The sequence below is a fragment of the Eucalyptus grandis genome, chromosome 9 (genome assembly GCF_016545825.1).
Source record: "Eucalyptus grandis isolate ANBG69807.140 chromosome 9, ASM1654582v1, whole genome shotgun sequence".
NCBI lineage: Eukaryota > Viridiplantae > Streptophyta > Magnoliopsida > Myrtales > Myrtaceae > Eucalyptus > Eucalyptus grandis.
This window is the reverse complement of record NC_052620.1, coordinates 1,181,765-1,201,249: the sequence shown is the minus strand read 5'-3', so window position 1 is coordinate 1,201,249 and position 19,485 is coordinate 1,181,765. Positions and strand designations below refer to the sequence as shown.

At 40.5% G+C, this 19,485-nt stretch overlaps 1 protein-coding gene across 1 annotated transcript; it reads right to left on the bottom strand.

The window, feature by feature from the left end:
* Nucleotides 1-9,544: 9,544 nt before the first annotated feature.
* Nucleotides 9,545-18,264, bottom strand: LOC108958206 (magnesium transporter MRS2-B-like). Its single transcript, XM_039301863.1, has 3 exons — nucleotides 18,117-18,264; nucleotides 11,322-11,555; nucleotides 9,545-10,343 (listed from the first exon to the last, which is right to left on the bottom strand). The coding sequence occupies exons 1-3, from the start codon at nucleotides 18,262-18,264 to the stop codon at nucleotides 9,883-9,885; spliced, it is 843 nt and encodes a 280-aa protein (XP_039157797.1). The 3' UTR covers nucleotides 9,545-9,882.
* Between the last annotated feature and the right edge of the window lie 1,221 nt (nucleotides 18,265-19,485).

Here is a 19,485-nt window from a genome sequence, read left to right as displayed (position 1 = left end):
CTTCGCACAAGCTCTCTCTAGTTGGTAATTAATCCGCTTATACCTTTATTCATTGCTTAGCGCGAGAATGGTTTTGGACGGCGCCATATTTTCTCTCATTATCCGACCTTCACCTTGTTTCCCTCCCGATGTCGCGGTCTCATACCATTCCAATCGACGCATGTACGCTTTCTTCCTCAAAGCACTGATGGTTGAATGCACGCACAAGCACTTGATTCGACAGGATTTGTCACGTGAAATCTTTCCGTAAACAGAAAAGACAACTCATTCAACAGAATTTGGCTTTTAATGGGAAAGTCAAAAATGCTTTTACCGATTTGCATGAACTTGTTGATTGAATTGTCTTTTATGAGATTTTGTAGGATTGTTATCAACTACTTTAAAAATTTAAAAGGATTCGTACTCACGACCTCCTATTCTGATATTATTTGAAATTTTGTAAGATTATTATTAATTGTTCTAAAATCTAGATAAATGTGTGATTTAATAATTAAATTATTCTAACAGTCATGCCTAATGATGCACTTATAGAATCCCCTCTCCCTAGAAAGCCTCCTGTTCTTTGTTGTGTGTCACGTCATTCGACTCATTCCTGGACATGGAAAAAATTTCAGTCTCACCTGCCCCAAAGTTTACGCAAATGAAAGTGGCAATGGGCGTTTCCATGCTTTCGGCTTAGGAATTGAGGGTTATAAGCTATGAAGCACGGACACGCTCGGGAACCTTCCGTGTCGTGTCGGACACGCTCGGACACGTGTCCGACACGCTCGGACACGTGGTCAACATGTGTCGGATTTTCCGACACGTGGTCAACTTTTCTCGACACGCGAGTCGGAGCGTGTCCGAGCAAGAGGCTGGGTTTCTAGACCGGATCTGCAAGTGTGAAGGGAGAGTGAATCGTTCACGATGGAGGGTGAAGACGAGGCGAGGGAGAGGAAGCAAGGCTGCGGAGGCGAGGCAGCAGCAGTGAGGCCGCGACGGTGAGGCCGCGACGGTGAGAGAAGGCTGGAGGAAGAGAGAACCAGGCGACCGAGATGGCCGCGACAGAGGACCGGAGACAAGGCTACAACCGCAAAAGAGAGAGGACCAGAGGCAAGGCAGCGAGCAACTGCAACGAGGTGACCAAGAGACAGTAGGGATTGAGAGGAAGAGGATCGTGCAATGGAGGAGGGAACGGTCGTTTTCCAAGAGTTTTCAAGCCTGCTCTTGAAAGGTTTCTAAAAGATTAAGAATGGGTGCCGTGCAAGGAGGATGAACACAGAAGGAGGTGGAGGAGGCTACGATTTAGTTTTCCAAGGAGGGGGTGCCGTAAAGGAGGAGTCAAAGGAGGATGAGGCAGCTAAGTTTGGTTTCCCAGGAGGGCAGAAAAAATTTAAAAATGAGGTAACGTGTGCAAGGAGGACACGCCTAGGAGAAATAATAGGTAGCAATAAAAATAAAAATGATGGTGCCATGAAGAGCCAAAAAAAAAAAAAAATTAAAATGGGATGCTTGGGCGGGATTTGTCCTTTTTTTCTTTTATTTTTTGGAGGGAGAGGGTGGAGGGTGATTTCAAAAAGAAAAAAATGAATAATGTTGAATTATAATAAATTATGATCACCATGAAAATTATAAATTATTTAAATAAATTGACTCTACTCTTTATTTTTTGAAATAATCATATGTATATATAAAAATATTTATTTAATATTTAACGTGTCGGAACGTGTCGGAAATCTCTATTTTTTGAGAAATGACGTGTCGCGTGTCGGTGCTACATAGGTTATAAGCACATTTCATACCGTAATCAGGGAACTCATTTTTAAGTGGGCTGTTGGTGTTGATCATTAGGACCATGATCACAGCCTTGATGTGCTTTAACCAGGTTCACGAGGACTGCCCGCTTCCGGCCGAGGATCGAGGACTAGTATGACAGCGCCTGGTCGAGCACCAGGAGGTCGCGTGTGGGGAGGCTGGTCCAGCCCATGATGGAGTGCTTCTCGATCTCCTCGACATGCGACTGCTTGGACTCCAACACGACCAGCCAGGCCCTGGTCCCAATCCCCTTCCGCCGTTGCTGCGCCCGGGACCATTGCCGCCCGCCGATTTCCTCCTCCCCGTCCGGCCGCCACTGCCGCCATCGATGCGAGGGGCTCCGTCGAGATAGATCACATTCGCGAGTGAGCGAGCGGGTGGCGCCATCACTGAAGAAAAATCTTTTATATAGTGTCATCACTTATCAAGACGCAGGTAAAAAGAGATCTAATAAGGAATCTGTTGTTCTTGTAAGAGTGTTGATGAAAATACAGATTTTGATAATAAATTTTTAAATAATCCTAGTGTTGATAATTTTGAAAAAAACTAGTGACGATTTTTGAACATGGTGAGGATTTTTTTAACAAAATTTGGAAAGAAATTGGAATTAGACTTGAAGTTGGGATTTTTTTAGGAGATTAGACTATTATAATCATGGCTATCATTAGACTTATTTGATTAATGTGAAATCAATTTCGGCAAAAACATAACGACATATTCACTACAATTGAATTTCAATTGATTTTATTTTTTTGCCACGTTGTTTATTTTTCAAAAGAAAATATTACGTAATAGGAAACGTAAACACATGTAATAGGAAATTCCATGAAATTGTATTTTCAACTTTTGTAATGTATTAGTATTATTTCGACTATTATTTTGTATTTGATAATTTCCTATGTTGTTATCTAATCAATTTCTATTCCTAGAAATAGAAATTTTATTCTGTTATCAAATGGATTTTTATTCCATAAATAAAATTTTGAATCGTTATCAAACGGTTTTTTTTGCGTAAACTGTCTGAGAATAAAATGAAAAATCAATTTCTAGCTGTAAATCAATTTCTCAAACAGAAATTTTGTCATACGTACGTTTAACCTCTATCAAGATTCTTTTTTTTTTCTTTTTTTTTTTCCCTTTTGTCCTTCCTCCTTTGCCCTCACCACCATCATCTTTACTATCGGTATCGCCACGGTCCCCACAGTTGCCATACTAATTAGGAAATTGAAAGAGGAAGGTAAATAAAGAAGGAATAAGAAAATGAGAAAAGAACATATAACGAGTTTACATATTTTTCCATCGGAGCACTACATGGGCACTGTTTGTTTGCTCTCCGTCGTCCATATAAGCAACCGCGTAAGATCTTTAGCAGTGTTCATAAGTAGAATTTTGATAGAAGGCAAACGTGAATACTAACTTGGGATAAATTTGTTAGATAGATATAAGTTTAGAGTTTTTAATATTACAAAAAAAAAAAGTTTATAGTAAATATGTCACACAAATATAAACTTGACATATCAGAATCACAAAAAAAAATAAAAAAAGGTAAATGTGTCACTGTAAGCATAGTTTAATTGATTTATTTTTGTGATTTAAATATGCAGATTTGTAACTTTTGTGGGATAAATCACAAATTCAATATTGTTGAATCTGCCTTTTAATATGAAGATATTTTCTCTATTTGGATCTCGTGTCCAAATTTGCATTGATTTTTCCCAGTTAATCCTAGTTGCTTCTATTCATTCCCATGTGCTAGTGTCACCCCAAAAACATATTTTCTAAAGGTGCGTTTGTTTAAGGAAAAGTGTTTGTCCGGAATTATTTTTCCCAACTCTCACTTGTTTAGTTCATCGAAAATGATTAGCCAATTAAAAACACTTTCCGATCAAGAAAAATATATATGCACAAAATTAGCCAAGTGAATTTCTATATCTAAGGAGGTGAAAATACTATCCAAAATTGCTCATCTTGAATTTTTTAATATTTTATTTTTTCTTTTATTTAAAAATGGTTTTTAATTTTTTAATTTAATTTAATTTTTTTTTCTCTTTCCTCCCTCCTTTGTCGCTAGTTGCTGGGCCTTGGCAACCAACTATAAGCACATGCTGGCCTCAAGAGAGGCTTAAGCTTGCCAGCCTGAGCTAGTTTGGATTTGATGAGCTCAACCTCGCTTGAGGCTAGCAAAGTCAGCCTTTGTTGAGCCTCGACGACAGTGCCAGTGACTTCCCACGGTCGTTGCTAAGGCCCAGCAACTAGGTGATGGAGAAGGAAGAAAGAAAAAGAAAAAAGAGAAAAGAAAAATATAAAAATATTTTAGAAGTGATCTTTTTTTTTTCATGAAATTGAAATCATTTTTCAAATAAACTTCAAATACTAGAAAACGTTTTTACCACATATTGCCAAGCAAAAACAAATTAACTATTTTCTTGAAAAAATATATTTTGGAAAATAATTTCTTTTTTCATGAAATTTTCCCCATAACAAAGGCAACAAGAAAACTTTATTGCGCTACGAATCAGTGATCACATTCTACCTAAGTGCAGACCTTCGACATGTACCATCCGGAAGTAGGTAATTTTAAGTACCACCCCTGCATTTAAAATCTACAACTACACGTAAGGAAACAATATTCAATGCGGATTATGCCTGAACTCAAATTCCCATCGCGCTAGAATCGATCGATTACGTAATCAAATATTTAGATCGAATAAGACGTTGAGCTATTACCTAATTCAATCAATGAAGTCCACCGAGGTCGGCAAAGAAGCGATTCTTGGCTACCGACGGGGCAAGGCGAAGACGGCAAGAAAACCTCAACGGAGACCTGCAGGCTCCGTAACTGGCCCACGGCAGAGGAGGACCACCGGTGGTACTACGATGGCAGAGGAGCCGCGGCAGCCGGAAGCCTCGCTTGGAACTGCGAAACCTCTCTTGGAATTGTGGGTTTCCTCCAAGGATTCGAAGGCAGGTGCGACAAGTCGTGTGAGCTGTGGCGGCGTGGCGAGGGAGGAGGCGTGGTGGCTGTCCGGATGCTCGCAGCGGTGGCGTGAGGTTCACGGTGCGGCGGAGAGGAGAGCACGCGGGTTTGCAGACCGCGAGGAGAGTCTCCTTTCCGTATCTTCTTTGTCTCTGTATCGACTTTATTCTTGACTTTGTAATTTTCTTCGAGCGTGCGATGTGGACCGCCTTTTCTTGTGCTGCTAGCATGAAGCAGTGGATGACGAAAGCATGGCGAAACGTAAGGATTTCGAAGGGAAACGAATGGGTTGACTTCCCTTTTGGGGAGTGGGGGAATAATGGTGTGCATGTGCGCTACCGTTTGCTTTTATTATTCTTTGGCCTTGATTATGCGGCTGACCCCGACTTAGGATTTGTTTATACTATTTCAAAAATGCACTTCCATTAGAAGAGAGAAAATGAACATGGAAATTCCGATGATACCTCGAGTTTGTCCCTGAAATAAAGGAGATATTTTTCTCTAGTTGTGGCATGAACATTTAGTAGTTCGACCAGAAACGAGATTCAATCCAATTTGAGATTCTCATGTCCGAATTTGTATTGATTTTTCCCAAGTAATCTAATAATTTATCTTTCTTTTTCTTTTTTTAAAAGTACTATGCGTATTCATGTGATTGACGGTCAACAACTAGAGTAGAACAAAAAGACATTATTGGAAAATCATCCCTTCTTTTAATAAAACTTGCAACTTACATATGATTTTTTTCATTTGCATATATCGACTTGCATGCTCATAACCCTGCTTATTTACAAAAATTGTCATCTACCTTCCCAAATTGTTCTTCCAAAAAGAAAAAAAAAACAACCACAAACCCAAGTATGCAAGTTTTTGTTTTCTACCATCTTTTGCCCATCATCGGCTAGCGGCTTGCCCCCCCCTAAAAAAAAACCCCGACTGTTTCTGACCTCGAACTTAAGGTTGACATTGCCATAGAGATTGGGCGCCTCAGTCTAGACCAACAAGCTTTGTCACCGAGGGGGCGGCGGGTGGCGGCATTAACGTTGGCAAGGGGTGGAGAAAGTGAGAGAGGATATACTGTGTGCATGACCAAGTGAGAAGGAGGTGGGGAAACAGAGGGAGACGGAAAAGAAATCGATGTAAGGTTGGCGGTAGATGTGTTTTTTTCCTTGTTTGGAGGAGATGTAGATGTTTTTAAAAGTGATGATTTGGCTTTACATGTAGTCATTGACTCGGGAGCTTCTAGTCCTATGACGGATAAGCAAGAACTATTTTCTTCCCATCATAACTCTAGTCCTTCATCAGAAGTTATTTTAGCTAATGGTTCCTCTACTCAAGTGGTTGAGTCAGTAATTGTTTAACTTACACTTTTCTTATCTTTGGAGAGCTAAACACCTAGAGTACCAAAACTTGATACGGGGAGATACTTAAATGTTAAGAGTTTGGAAATATACACTTAAGTGCCAAAATCAAAGCAAAATTGATCCATTAAGGGTCCGTTTGGTTCGGCTTTGGAAAAATGCCATTGGGACAATACAAATACCTTTGAGGTAAATGGGTTTTCGGAAATGCTACACCATTTGGTAAATTATAGCATTGAAAGATAATTTAGCATAAACACCGTTTGGCAAAATTCACATTTGTAATTGACTTTTGCTATTTTTTATTTTTTATTTAAGTGTGAAAATCAAATTCCGGCGACCACCAGCCAACCACCGAACGGCCAGATCTAGCAACCTGAGGTCGCAGAGGCTAGATCTGGCCATCCGGTAGCTAGATCTAGCGGCCTCAGGTCTCGACCTCAGGTGGCGTTGCTTGGCACACGAGCAGCGGTCACCGAGGACGCGCTACCCCTAGGCGGCGGTGGCAGTTGCCGGAGAAGAGGCGGGAAAGACAGACGAATGGGGAAGATGAATAGTGACAACTACGAACAAGGAAGATGAACAGTGACAACTTGCATTTCTAAAATGCCCAATGCTTAAAGCACCTCAGGACCTGCATTGGGCTTTGAGCATTGGGAATGCTGACATTTGCTCAATGAGCTTTCAAATATAGCTCCCAAATACCAAATATTTTCCCCAAAGCCCCTTGGGAAAGCCGAACCAAACGGGGCCTAAGTGTCAATGGCGAGAAAATTCGGCCAAAATGTAACGTGGTATTTTTCCGGCGAGACAAGGACAAAACAATGTTCTTTTGCACACTGACGTGGAAAGAAAAGCAAAAAATAACATTGTTTTGCCTAAGATTTAAATTTTAATATAATTATTAATCAAATTAAATTTAAAACTAAATTTAGTAACTATATATTTTTTTTAAAGCAAAAGCAGAGTGTAGAAGGGCAAGGGTTGTGCAAGCTCTCGCCGCCGCCTCCCCATCGTTGTTGGCAAGGGTTGGCGACGGTGGGGAGAGGGTCAACTAGGATTGTTCAGCCTTGGCTAAGGGCTGGCAACCCTGGCCGACTAGTGATGAGGGTCCACAAGCCCTCACCCAAATCTAGGGTGAGGGTTGCAACCCTCCCCCAAATTCAAAGAAGGTTGTCACCCCTTGCCTAGTCGGGCTAAGGGCCGTCGCCCACTGGGGGGTTGCCCTAGCCAACAACGGCAACCCTCGCCAAATCTGGGGGAAGGCCGCAACCTTCGCCCCACATCTAGGCAAGGGCTTATGGGCCTTCACCGCCAATTGGTTAGGGCCCGGTGACCTCGGTCGTCCCTCCCTCTATCATCGCCAGCCCTTGCCAATGACGATGGGTAGGAGGCGACGAGGGCTTGTACAACCCTCACCTTCTGCAATCTACTTTTATTATTATTATTTAGTTTTAAATTTAATTTAATTAATATTTATATTATAAAAAAGACAAAACGATGTTGTTTTGGTTCTTAATTATTAACTCAGCTCTCTGGCATGCCACGTAGGTTTTCCGGCCACTTTCACTAGATTTAACACTCAGCTGTCCCGTTTTTAAAAAAGAAAAGGACACATTTAAGTGTTGTTTTCGTAACTTTTGATACTTAAATATCCCCCGTGTCAAGTTTTGGCACTCCAAATGTTCTTTTGCCCTTATCTTTGTCTTTTGTTTTACATATTTCCCAACTTCTTTTGAATTTGTTATCTGTTAGTCAATTAACTAAAGCTCTTGGTTATTCAGTTACATTTTACCCATCTTATTGCATTTTTCAGGACCTTTAGACAAAGAAGATGATTGGCGGAACGTGATGGACTCTACTATCTAAATGGTGTCTCTAGTGCTGACACTAATGGTCTAGCTGCTAGTTGTATTACCCCCTTATTATGGCATTCCTGTTTAGGAATTTATCTTTATTTAAGTTACAACAAATAATTCCCGAGTGTAAATCAATTGCTAGTCTTGAGTGTGAGGCTTGTGAACTTAGGAAATATCATCGTAGTTCTTTTCTTAGTTGTAGTGATTCTCGTGCATTTACTTTACTTGAACTTGTTCATTCAGACAATAACTTCCCATATTGCTAGCAGAAATGGTTTTAAGTACTTTGTTACTTTTGTGGATGATTATTCTTGTCTAATATGGCTTTATATGTTTCATGACCATTTTGAATTTTTACATGTTTTTCAATTGTTTCATCGTGAGGTTACTAATTAGTTTAATACATCACTTAAGATTTTGCAAATAGATAATGCTCTAGAGTATACACATAAATCGATTTGTTTGTTTTGTTCTAATCTTGGCATTATACTTCAAACAAGTTATACTTATACCCCTCAGTAGAATGATGCAGTCGAGAAAAAGAACCATCACCTTCTAGAAGTTGCTCGTTCACTCTTGTTTCATATGCATGTCCTAAAATCATTTTGGAGTAATGCTATCCTTACTGCATGTTATCTCATAAATTATATGCCTTTCACTATCATCAATGATCAGTCACCAATCGGTGTTGTATTTCCTGACAAGCCGTTATTCCCTCTTACCCCACCCATCTTTGGGTGTGTTTGTTTTGTCCACAACCTACATTTTGGTGCTGATAAACTATCTCCTCATGCCACTAAATGTAAATGTGTTTTTCTTGGGTATTCACATACTCAAAAAGGATATCGGTGTTATGATCCTATAACTTACCCAATATGTTAGTGCTGATGTTACTTTTTTCGAAAGCACACTATATTATTCTACTGAGGGTAAAGAGTTTTCAACTGACATTGTAGCCAATCCTCTTATCCCACAACTTATCCCCGTAGATTCTATTAGTCCTTCTTCAATACCTCTTCCCTTGCAGGTGTATTAGCAACGAAAGCAATTTATGGCATTTCCAGTCTCCAGTTCTTCCATGCCCTCCATTCAATCTTCCTCCTTATCTCCTGGTCTAAACGATCTTCCGATTGCCCTTTGCAAAGGTACTCATTCTTGGACACAAAAATCCTCTTTGGCTTACCCTATCGAGTGTTATGTACATGACCAAGTACAATTTGGATGGCTTAGTTGAGCGTCTTAAAGCTCGGCTCGTTGCTAGAGATTTTACTTAAACTCATGTAGAAGGCAAGGTCTGGCCGTCGACTTCCTTTGCAAGCAAAAATGTAACTATTAATCACGACAGGCCGACCAAATGCTGGGACAACTTGAGCAATTTTCTGTTTGTTAGAGCTACACAAATAAAATTCATTTACAACTACCACCCAAGGCCAAATAAGGATTAAACCAGTGAATGACGGTTTAATGTGATTTCACAAACAAACTGCGCTAATCAAGCGTTGTGACAGACAAATCAAATGCTGGGACAACTTCTTTCAGTAGGCAATTTGACATTAGGTAAAAAGACAATATAATTCACTTAACACTACTGGCAGAGGCCATATAAAGAGCAAACTGGTAAATAACAGTAAACCGCGATTGACTCTGTAAACAAGCTGCACTTAACACAACATGATGAACCACACAATTCCGAACATACTTCGAAACCTCAAACGACAGACGGTCAATCGATACTACTTGTAGAATTTTAGCAAATATCTCTTGCAACCTACAAGATGTCATGCGGATTTCTCACATGTCCTTCTAATCCGCCCCCTACCTCAAGGTTTGTGCATAAGCCGCCGACGACAACACGGAATCCGAACCATCTCACCTCGGCCTAGAGCCTCACCTATTGAGCAGCGCAATTGGAGCTAGAAACCCGGCGCTGGAGGTCCTGGACGAACTGGTAAACCAGAGGGCTGTTGGTGTTGATCATCAGGACCTCCTTGGCGGTGATCACGGCCTTGATGTGCTCCAGGTTCACGACGACCGCCCGCTCCCGGCCGAGGATCGAGGACGGGTACGACAGCACCGGGTCGAGCACCCGGAGGTCGTGCGCCGGGAGGCCGGTGCGGCGCATGATGGCGTGCTTCCGATCTCCTCGACGGGCGACTGCCCGGACTCCGACACGATCAGCCACGCCCGGGTCCCGATCCCCTTCCGCCGCGGCTGCTGCGCCTGGAGCATCGCCGCCCTGCCGATCTCCTCCTCCCCCGTCCGGTCCGGCGGCTGCGGCGGCGGCGCCATCGATGCGAGGGGCTCCGTCGAGAGAGATCGCATTCGCGAGGGGCGCCGTCAACGAAGAGAAATCTGGAGAAGAAAGGTCGAATCTTTTTTTAGGGAATCTGGTAGAAAAGGAAGGTGCAGCGTTCCCGCCAGAATCGGAAAGAGGACATGACGTGGCTGCCCCCTCGACCGGGATTTGTTTATATTTTTTCAAAAATGTTTTTTTTTTGGTCGATATTAAAAAAAATGTTAAAAAAGACCAAAAATCTCAAATTATGCAGATTCTCGAGGCATTTACCTTTAAAAAAAAAAAGTTCGGTGACGTGCAAATCCTAGTCATGACATATTTATCTAAACTTATATTTATGTTACACATTATACCCAATTTTTCCGCAAAAATCCAAACCTTTTCTTATACAAAAATTAATATCGTTTACTTTACATTGTCCATATAAGTAATCATGTAAGATTTCTTAGGGGCGTTCATAAGTGGAATTTTCATTAAAGATAAATATGTTATATGGGTACTAATTTGGATATACGATGTCAAAATAAAAAATTTAGGATAAATGTGTCAAAGTTAATATAGTTTAGTTTTTTTTTTTTTTTTTTTTTTATAGTTTTCTTGTCAAATATGTGATTTAATAAATGCTGATTTACAAAATCTTTAGGGAAAATCGCAAATTCGATAGTATGTGGAATTTGCCCTTGAACAAAGGAGATATTTTTCTATTTACGGCATGAACTTTTATAATTCAAACACGAGGGAATTAATCCAATTTGGGATCTCATGTCCAAATTTGTATTGATCTTTCCCAACTAGTCAAAATGGCATTGATTCATTCCCATGTGCTAGTGTCGCCCTTGTTGACTGTTGACCATGTGAAAACATATCTTTCCCAATTAATCAAAATGGCATTGATTGATTCCCATGTGCTAGTGTCGCCCGAAAACAAATGTTCAATGTCGATTATGCCTAAACTCAAAATCCCATCCCACTAAAATCGATTGATTACGTAATCAAGTATTCTTGAATCGAATAGAGTTTGATTGAGCAATTACCTAATTTAATCAACGAACTCCACCGAGGTCGGCGAAGAAGCGATTCTCGGCTACTGATGAGCAAGCCAAAGACAGCAAGAAAACCTCGCAACGGAGACTTGCAGGCTCGGTAAGGTTGGTTTAACCGGCCTGCGGCGGAGAAGGACCACCGGTGGTTACTAAGACAGGCAGCCGAGCTGGGGCAGCCGGAAGCCTTGCCCAGAACCAGGAAACCTCTCTTGAATTGTTGGTTTCCTTCAAAAATTCGAAGGGAGGTGCGAGGAGTTGCGTGAGCTGTGGCGGCGCAGCGAGGCCAGGAGGTGGAGCTGTGGCGGCCAGGCGGTGGAGGTGTGGCTCTGTCCAGAGACTAGTGGCGGCGGTGGCGTGAGGTTCACGGTGCGGAGAGGAGAGCACGCGGATTTGCAACTGCAAGGAGAGTCTCCTTTCTGTATCGACTTTACCCTTGACTTTTGTAATTTTCTTCGAGCGTGCGATGTGGACCACCTTTTCTTGTGCTGTTAGCATAAGTATCAGGTGACGAGAGCATGGAGAAAATTGACAGATTTCGAAGGGAACGAATGCGTTGACTTCCCTTTTGGAGAGTGGGGGAATAATGGTGTGCATGTGCATTACTTCTTTGCTCTGATTATTCTTTGGCCTTACATTATGCGGCTGACCCCGACTTGGGATTTGTTTATATTATTTCGAAATGCTCTTCCATCAGAAAGAGAGGAAATGAACATGAAAGTTCTGATGATACGTCGAGTTTGTCCCTGAAATAAAGGAGATATTTTTCTCTAGTTGTGGCATGAGCTTTCAATAATTCGACCACAAATGAGATTCAATCCAATTTGAGATTCTCATGTCCGAATTTGTATTGATTTTTCCCCGGTAATCTAATAATTTTTCTTTCTTTTTCTTTCTCTTTTTTTTTTTTTTTTAAATACTACATATATTCATGTGATTGACGGTCAACAACTAGAGCAGAGCAAAAAGACTTCATTGTAAAACCATCCTTTCTTTTAAGAGAACTTGCAACTTACATTTGATTTTTTTACTTACATATATCGACTTGCATGCTTATAACCCTACTTATTTACAAAAATTGTCATCTACCTTGCTAAACTGTTCTTCCAAAAAAAAAAAAAAAAGTAAAAAACCACCACGAACCCAAGTATGCATGTTTTTGTTTTCTACCGTCTTTTTGCCCATCATCAATTTTTGTTTTCTACCCTCTTTCTGCCCACCATCAGCCGCCAGTTGATGATGGGCAGAACTTGCAACTTACATTTGATTTTTTCACTTATATATATCAACTTGCATGCTTATAATCCTGCTTATTTACAAAAATTGTCATCTATCTTTTCAAATTGTTCTTCCAAAAACAAAAAACAAAAAACAACTACGAACCCAAGTATGCGGGAAAAGTACCAAAATAGTTTTAAACCTTTTATATTGATACGAATTCAGTTTTAAATTTTTTAGTTTGACCAATTTAGTCTTAAACATTATCACATTAGTACCAATTCAGTCCATTCGGCTAATTTAAGTTGGAAATTACTGACGTGGCCACGTCAGTCTTATGTGGAGCCACGTGGACAAATTATATTTTTTTTCAGACTTTTTAAATTATTTTTTCTTTTTCTTTTTTTCCTTTCTGACCTACCATCGCTGACCACAAGCTAGTAGAGCGAGGGCCACCGCGCCCTCGGCGGCCACAGGCGAGGGGTGTCAACCCTCGCCCGGATCCAGGCGAGGACCTCTGTGCCCTCATTGGACCCAAGCGAGGGCACAGTGGCCCTCGCCAACCAAGGGTGAGGGCCTTCGTGCCTCAAAGGCCCACGCTCATGGCGAACGAGAGCAGCTACGCCTCAAGCGAGACTGTCATTGATGTGAATTGTTGCAGAAAGATCGTTCTACAAAGGCCCGGATGGTGCGAATTGCGAACCTCAACCTCCAATCGAACCTGTGATTGGCAATCTCGATATGAGCGTGACCTGTTGACGAACGCGTGTCAACCAACCAACGTTATAGACGCCACGAGCGAAAGAATTCGCTATCTCACTCGATAAGTCAAATCGATTGTCATAAAAGAACCTTGATTAGGTCTAAGTCCTCAAAAGAACAATAAAAGAGAATCTCTCAATTTTTATCTCAAAGTAAAATATCTCTATCCCCAAAGAAATTCAGTCAATCTTATATATAGGCCTTCTAGCTGCCACACAAACCCTAAAACGAGCCCTAGAAATATAATGCGTCATATTCTAGAATATTCCTAAACAAGAAGATATATATATATATATTTGACTTGGTCAAATATTTGGTGTCTATATAATCAAATTGAGTCAAGATTTCCAAGATTCTTCAAGATTTGATCCAAGGTTATTTCCACGCCGAAGATCACGAACCATGACGCCAACAGCTTGCCTGAATTGCTTGGGCCGAGTAATCGAACTAGTAGGAATAGATAATGAGTCCCTAGCACCTTCTCCTCGATATGACTCAATGTCCACATCATTCCCTCCCCCGTGCAAAGGATTTGCCCTTAAATCATCATTGGCATCAAAAAAAGTCAAGTCAGAAACATTAAATGTAGCACTAATGTCATACTCACCTGGAAGATCAAGCTTATAGGTGTTATTGTTAACTCTTTCTAACACCATGAATGGTCCATCCCCTCACGGTAATAACTTAGAATGTTGCTGCTCAAGAAATCACTTTTTGCATATATGAACCCAAACCCAATCGCCGAGTTCAAACACCACTTCATTGCGCCTTTTGTTGGCTTGCCTTGCATATTGCTCAGTCTTGCGCCCAATATTTGTGTGCGTCTTCTCATGCAACGCCTTGACAAATTCAGCTTTTTTTGCTCCATCTAAATCCACATGCTCATTAACAGGTAAATGGGTTAAATCTAACGGAGTTAACGGATTATAACCATATACAACCTCAAATGGTGTAAATTTAGTAGCAGAATGCATGCTTCTATTATATGCAAACTCAACATGTGGCAGACAATTTTCCCAAGATTTTATGTTTTTTTTTTTAATAATAGCACGCAACAATACCCCTAAAGTTCTATTAACTACCTTGGTTTGACCATCAGTTTGTGGATGACAAATAGTAGAAAATAACAACCGAGTTTCAAGTTTTTTCCAAAACGTTTTCCAAAAGTAGCTAAGAAATTTAGAATCTCGATCTGAAACAATCGATCTAGGCATGCCATGCAAACGTACAAGTTCCCTAAAGAACAAATCAGTAACATGAGATGCATCATCAGTTTTATGACAAGGAATAAAATGAGCCATCTTTGAAAATCGATCAACAACCACATAAATAGAATCTCTACCATAATTAGACTTAGGCAATCCTAACACAAAATCCATAGAAATATCAGTCCAAGGATGCTTTGGAATAGGTAATGGCGTATACAAGCAGTTTAGTTGTAGACTTAGATTGTTTACAAGCAATGCATTTCTCACAGACACGTGTGACATCTCTCTTCATATGTGGCCAATAAAAATGTTCATGCGGCACTTCATAAATCTTATTAATACCAAAATGCCCCATTAAACCACCACTATGCGCTTCTCGCACCAACAATTCACGCAAAGAACACTTAGGCAAACATAATTTGTTTTCACAGAAAAGATAACCTTCACGCCTATAGAATTTATCAAATGCAGCGTGCTCACATGCTTCAAACACTCTCCCAAAGTCATCATCATTAGTATATAAGTCCTTGATATGCTCAAAACCTAAACACTTTGCTTCTAAAGTAGTTAGAATCGCATACTTTCTGGAGAAAGTGCATCGGCTACCACATTCTCCTTACCTTTCTTGTACTTGATCACATATGGAAAAGTCTCGATGAACTCTATCCATCTGGCATGTCTTTTATTCAACTTTTGCTGCCCTTTCAAGTACTTCAAGGTCTCATGATCGGAGTGCATCACAAACTCCTTTGGCCATAAATAATGTTGCCAAGTCTCCAAAGCTTGCACTAAAGCATACATCTCTTTATCATAGGTAGAATAATTCAATGTTGCTCTACTCAATTTCTCGCCGAAATAAGCTATGGAATGCCCTCCTTGCATCAACATGGCTCCAATTCCTGTACTAGAAGCATCACACTCTATCTCAAAAGTAGCACTAAAATTCGGCAAAGATAACAAAGGAGCATTAGTCATCTTATCTTTTAGCATATTAAATGCTTTCTCTTGCTCTTCTCCCCACGTGCTTTTTGATAACCTCGGTCAAAGGTGCGGCAATGGTGCTGAAATTTCTCAAAAATTGCCGATAAAAACTCACAAATCCATGAAAGCTACGCACCTCTCCTATGGTCTTAGGCGTTGGCCATTCACGGATTGCTTTGACTTTTTCTTCATCAACCTATATACCGTTAGCACTAACAACAAATCCTAGAAATACTAATTTGTTACTAACAAAAGTGCACTTCTTTAGATTATCGTATAATTGCTCGGCCCTTAAAACCTGCAAGACAGCTCACACGTGCTCAATATGGTTATTAGGGCTTCGGCTATATATCAAGATGTCATCGAAATAGACAACCACAAATCAACCAATAAAAGCACGCAAAACATGATTCATAAGTCGCATAAACATGCTTGGTGCATTAGTTAATCCAAATGGCATGACTAACCATTCATACAATCCATACTTGGTCTTAAATGCAGTTTTCCATTCATCACATTCTTTCATCCTAATTTGATGATAGCCACTTTTCAAAGGGATCTTAGTGAAAATGCAAGAACCATGCAACTCATCAATGTCATCTAACCTAGGAATAGGATGTTGATACTTTACCGTAATGTTATTGATTGCTCGGCAATTAACACACATTCGCCAAGTTTCATCCTTCTTTGGCACTAACAAAACAGGGACAACGCACGGGCTAAGACTCTCTCTCACATACCCCCGTTCCAATAGTTCACTAACTTGCCACTGAAGTTCTTTTGTCTCCTCGGGATTGCTTCGATATACGGGTCGGTTAGGTAATGGCGCACTAGGAATCAAGTCAATTTGATGTTCTATGCCTCGAATAGGTGGTATCCCTCCAGGAAGTTCATAAGGAAAGACATTTTCAAATTCTTGCAATAAAGACACAATAGGACTAGGCAAACTTGGGTCAAGATTGTTAGTAGAAAACAAAACCTCATTGTACAAAAGTACAAGCATCGGTCGGTCTAGAACTAAAGCTCTCCTCATCTCACTCGATTTTGCATAAAAATTCTTTTGCCTATTTTCTTTCCTCTCTTATTTTCCCTCATTTTTTACCTCAATCCTTCTCTCGGCCTCTCATTTTCTTTGCGTCTCAGACACACCACGCAAGCCCTCAGATTTCTCACATTTTCTCTCTCTCTCTCTCTCTCTCTCTCTCTCTCTCTCTCTCTCTCTCTCTCTCTCAGCTTCTCGTTGTAATTTTAACTGATCCTGATACACCTCACTAGATGTCATTGGTACCAAGGTATAAGTATGTTGATTCATCACCAATGAATAGCGATTAGTATACCCATCATGATGTACCTTTCGATCATTTTGCCATGGTCTTCCAAGCAAGATATGACCCGCTTGCATAGGGACAACATCCAACTTTACCTCGTCCTTGTATCTCCCTATCTCAAATGAGATTCGAACTTGCTTCGACACTTTCACCTCACCACTATCATTTAACCATTAAAATCTATAAGGCCTAGAGTGCTTTGTCGTCTTCAAACCTAACTTATCCACCATAATACAACTTGCCACATTTGCACAACTACCTTCATCAATTATCAAACTACAAATCTTACCATTCACCACACATTTTGTATGAAACAAGTTATCTCTTTGTTGGTGATGCTCCTCCTCCTTTACTTGCACACTTAGAGAACGCCTAACCACCAATAAGTCTCCTTTTATAGCCACTTCTCCATCACTACAATCCTCGAACGGTGGCATCTCATCATCCTCTTCTTCCCTTTCACTTTCAAACTCAATAACACCATGTCCAGTCATGATCATCACCCTCATATTAGGACATTGATTCGCCATATGACGCCTACCCAAACACTTAAAACATTTAATTTCACGAGTTCTAGTGTTAGGGTTTTCAGTTTTACTTGAAACCGGATTCGTTCCAATTTTACTGCCCCTCTCATTCTCCTTTGAGGTTTCGGTTTTGGTGTTGTTTCCTCTCCAATTTGCTTCTCAACTCTCTTCCAATTGGATCTCCAATTTTGATTTGAACCTCCTCCACTCTTGTGATTTTGGTCCAACTTCAATTGCCGCTCAACTTTGATGGCTTTGTCCACCAATTCCTCCAATTCAACATAGTGTTGCGGCTCCACCACCCTTGCTATGTCTCGGCTCAAACCACTCAAAAATCTTGACATTGTGGCCTCACGATCCTCCACCACATTAGCACGAATCATGACAATCTCCATCTCCTTGTTATACTCTTCCACGCTCTTATTGCCTTGTGTGAGATTTTGTAACTTTTGAAACAAATCTCAATGGTAATGACTTGGCACAAAACACCTTCTCATCACCGCTTTCATCTCATCCCACGTCTTTATCGGTCTTTCACCATTGCACCTCCTACTAGTCACAAGTTGATCCCACCAAATTATAGCATAATCAGTAAATTCAATAGCTGCAATTTTTACCTTTTTGAGCTCAGAGTATCGTTGGCAATCAAATACCATCTCCATGTGTTTCTCCCACTCTAGATACGCATCGGGATCATTCTTCCCTTGGAAGGAAGGAATCTTCATCTCGATGTTGCCAAGTTCATCATCTCCTCGGTGCCTAAACCTTCAGCCTCCATTTCACCTTTCAAATCGAGCATCTCGATCATCCTCCATGTCGGCCTCATTTTCATCATATTGCCGTTGCCTTCTATGTTGTGTTCTAGAGGCATCTCGCTGATGTTGCGGTCTTCCTCGGGGTATCTCTCGGTCATCGTCAACTCTCATGCGATTCCCCATCATTCAGCCACTAAGCTCCTCCACTATGGCCCTCAATTGCTAGATGCTTTCCACGAGCGCTTCATCCCTTCGTATGGAGTCAACCTCCCTTTGATTCACGCTTTCTTCGCGCGACATATTTTAGACCTGCAAGTAAACGTTAGTCACAAAAATTCTCACCAATCGCTCACTCACGTGTTTCTCTCAAGGTGTTTGTCACTCCCCGCATGTTTAACTCAAGTCTAGACTTTTTCCACCCTCAATTAAGCTTACACACTCTTACATTTTTCCTCTCATATTCTCTTTTCACAAGCTCTTTATCGGACTCAAAACCTGTCTCTCAACCCCCTCACAACAATCAATCAAAATAATCAAACAAGATTAGATCACTACTGATTTTATTTTGGCAAGTAACAATTTCAAACCAACAAGTACAATTTTCGAAATTCCAATTGAAACGCAAATATCTACTGATTTTGTTTCAATTTGGTCCACTAACAAACGAGTTGCCTTTTTTTTTTGTTCGGCTATTTTTTTCTGTCGAATCTGTTTTTTTTTTCTCTTGCGCACTTTTTTTTTGTGTGCGTTTTCTTTCTCTTCTTTTTTTTTTTCTGATGAACTTTCTCTTTTTTTGACGAACTCAGATACAATTTAAAATGCTAGAAAAAAAATTAAAACTAACAGCAAACGACTTCATATGGAAGCACAAAAGCAATCGAATCCCTAAATTGGCTAGAACCGAAACCCTAGCTCAATAAATCTCAAATTACTGAATATAAATAGAAAATTAAAGATAAATAGACCTTGTAGAAGCAATCTCTGATACCAACTGATGTGAATTGATGCGGAAAGATCGTTCTACGAAGACCCAAATGGTGCAAATTGCGAACCTCGACCTCTAATCGAACTTGTGATTGGCAATCTCCGTATGAAGGTGACCTGTTGATGAACGCATGTCAACCAACCAATGTTATAGATGCCACGAGCGAAAGAATTCGCTATCTCGCTCGATAAGTCGAATCGACCGTCATAAGAGAACCTTGATTAGGTCAAGTCCTCAAAAGAACAGTAGAAGAGAATCTCTCAATTTTTTTTCTCAAAGTAAAATATCTCTATCCCCAAAGAAATTCAATCAGTCTTATATATAGGCCTTCTAGCCACTACACAAACTCTAGAACCAACCCTAGAAATATAATGCGTCATATTCTAGAATATTC

Coding starts and splice junctions, on each gene's coding strand:
- LOC108958206 (XM_039301863.1), bottom strand. CDS start 18,264: ATGACCGAGAGATACCCCGAGGAAGACCGCAACATCAGCGAGATGCCT. Junction 11,556..18,116: donor AGGTGAAATGGAGGCTGAAG/GTTTAGGCACCG, acceptor GAATTTTTGAAG/GAAACCAACAATTCAAGAGA. Junction 10,344..11,321: donor GAGTTCGTTGATTAAATTAG/GTAATTGCTCAA, acceptor TTTCTTCTCCAG/ATTTCTCTTCGTTGACGGCG.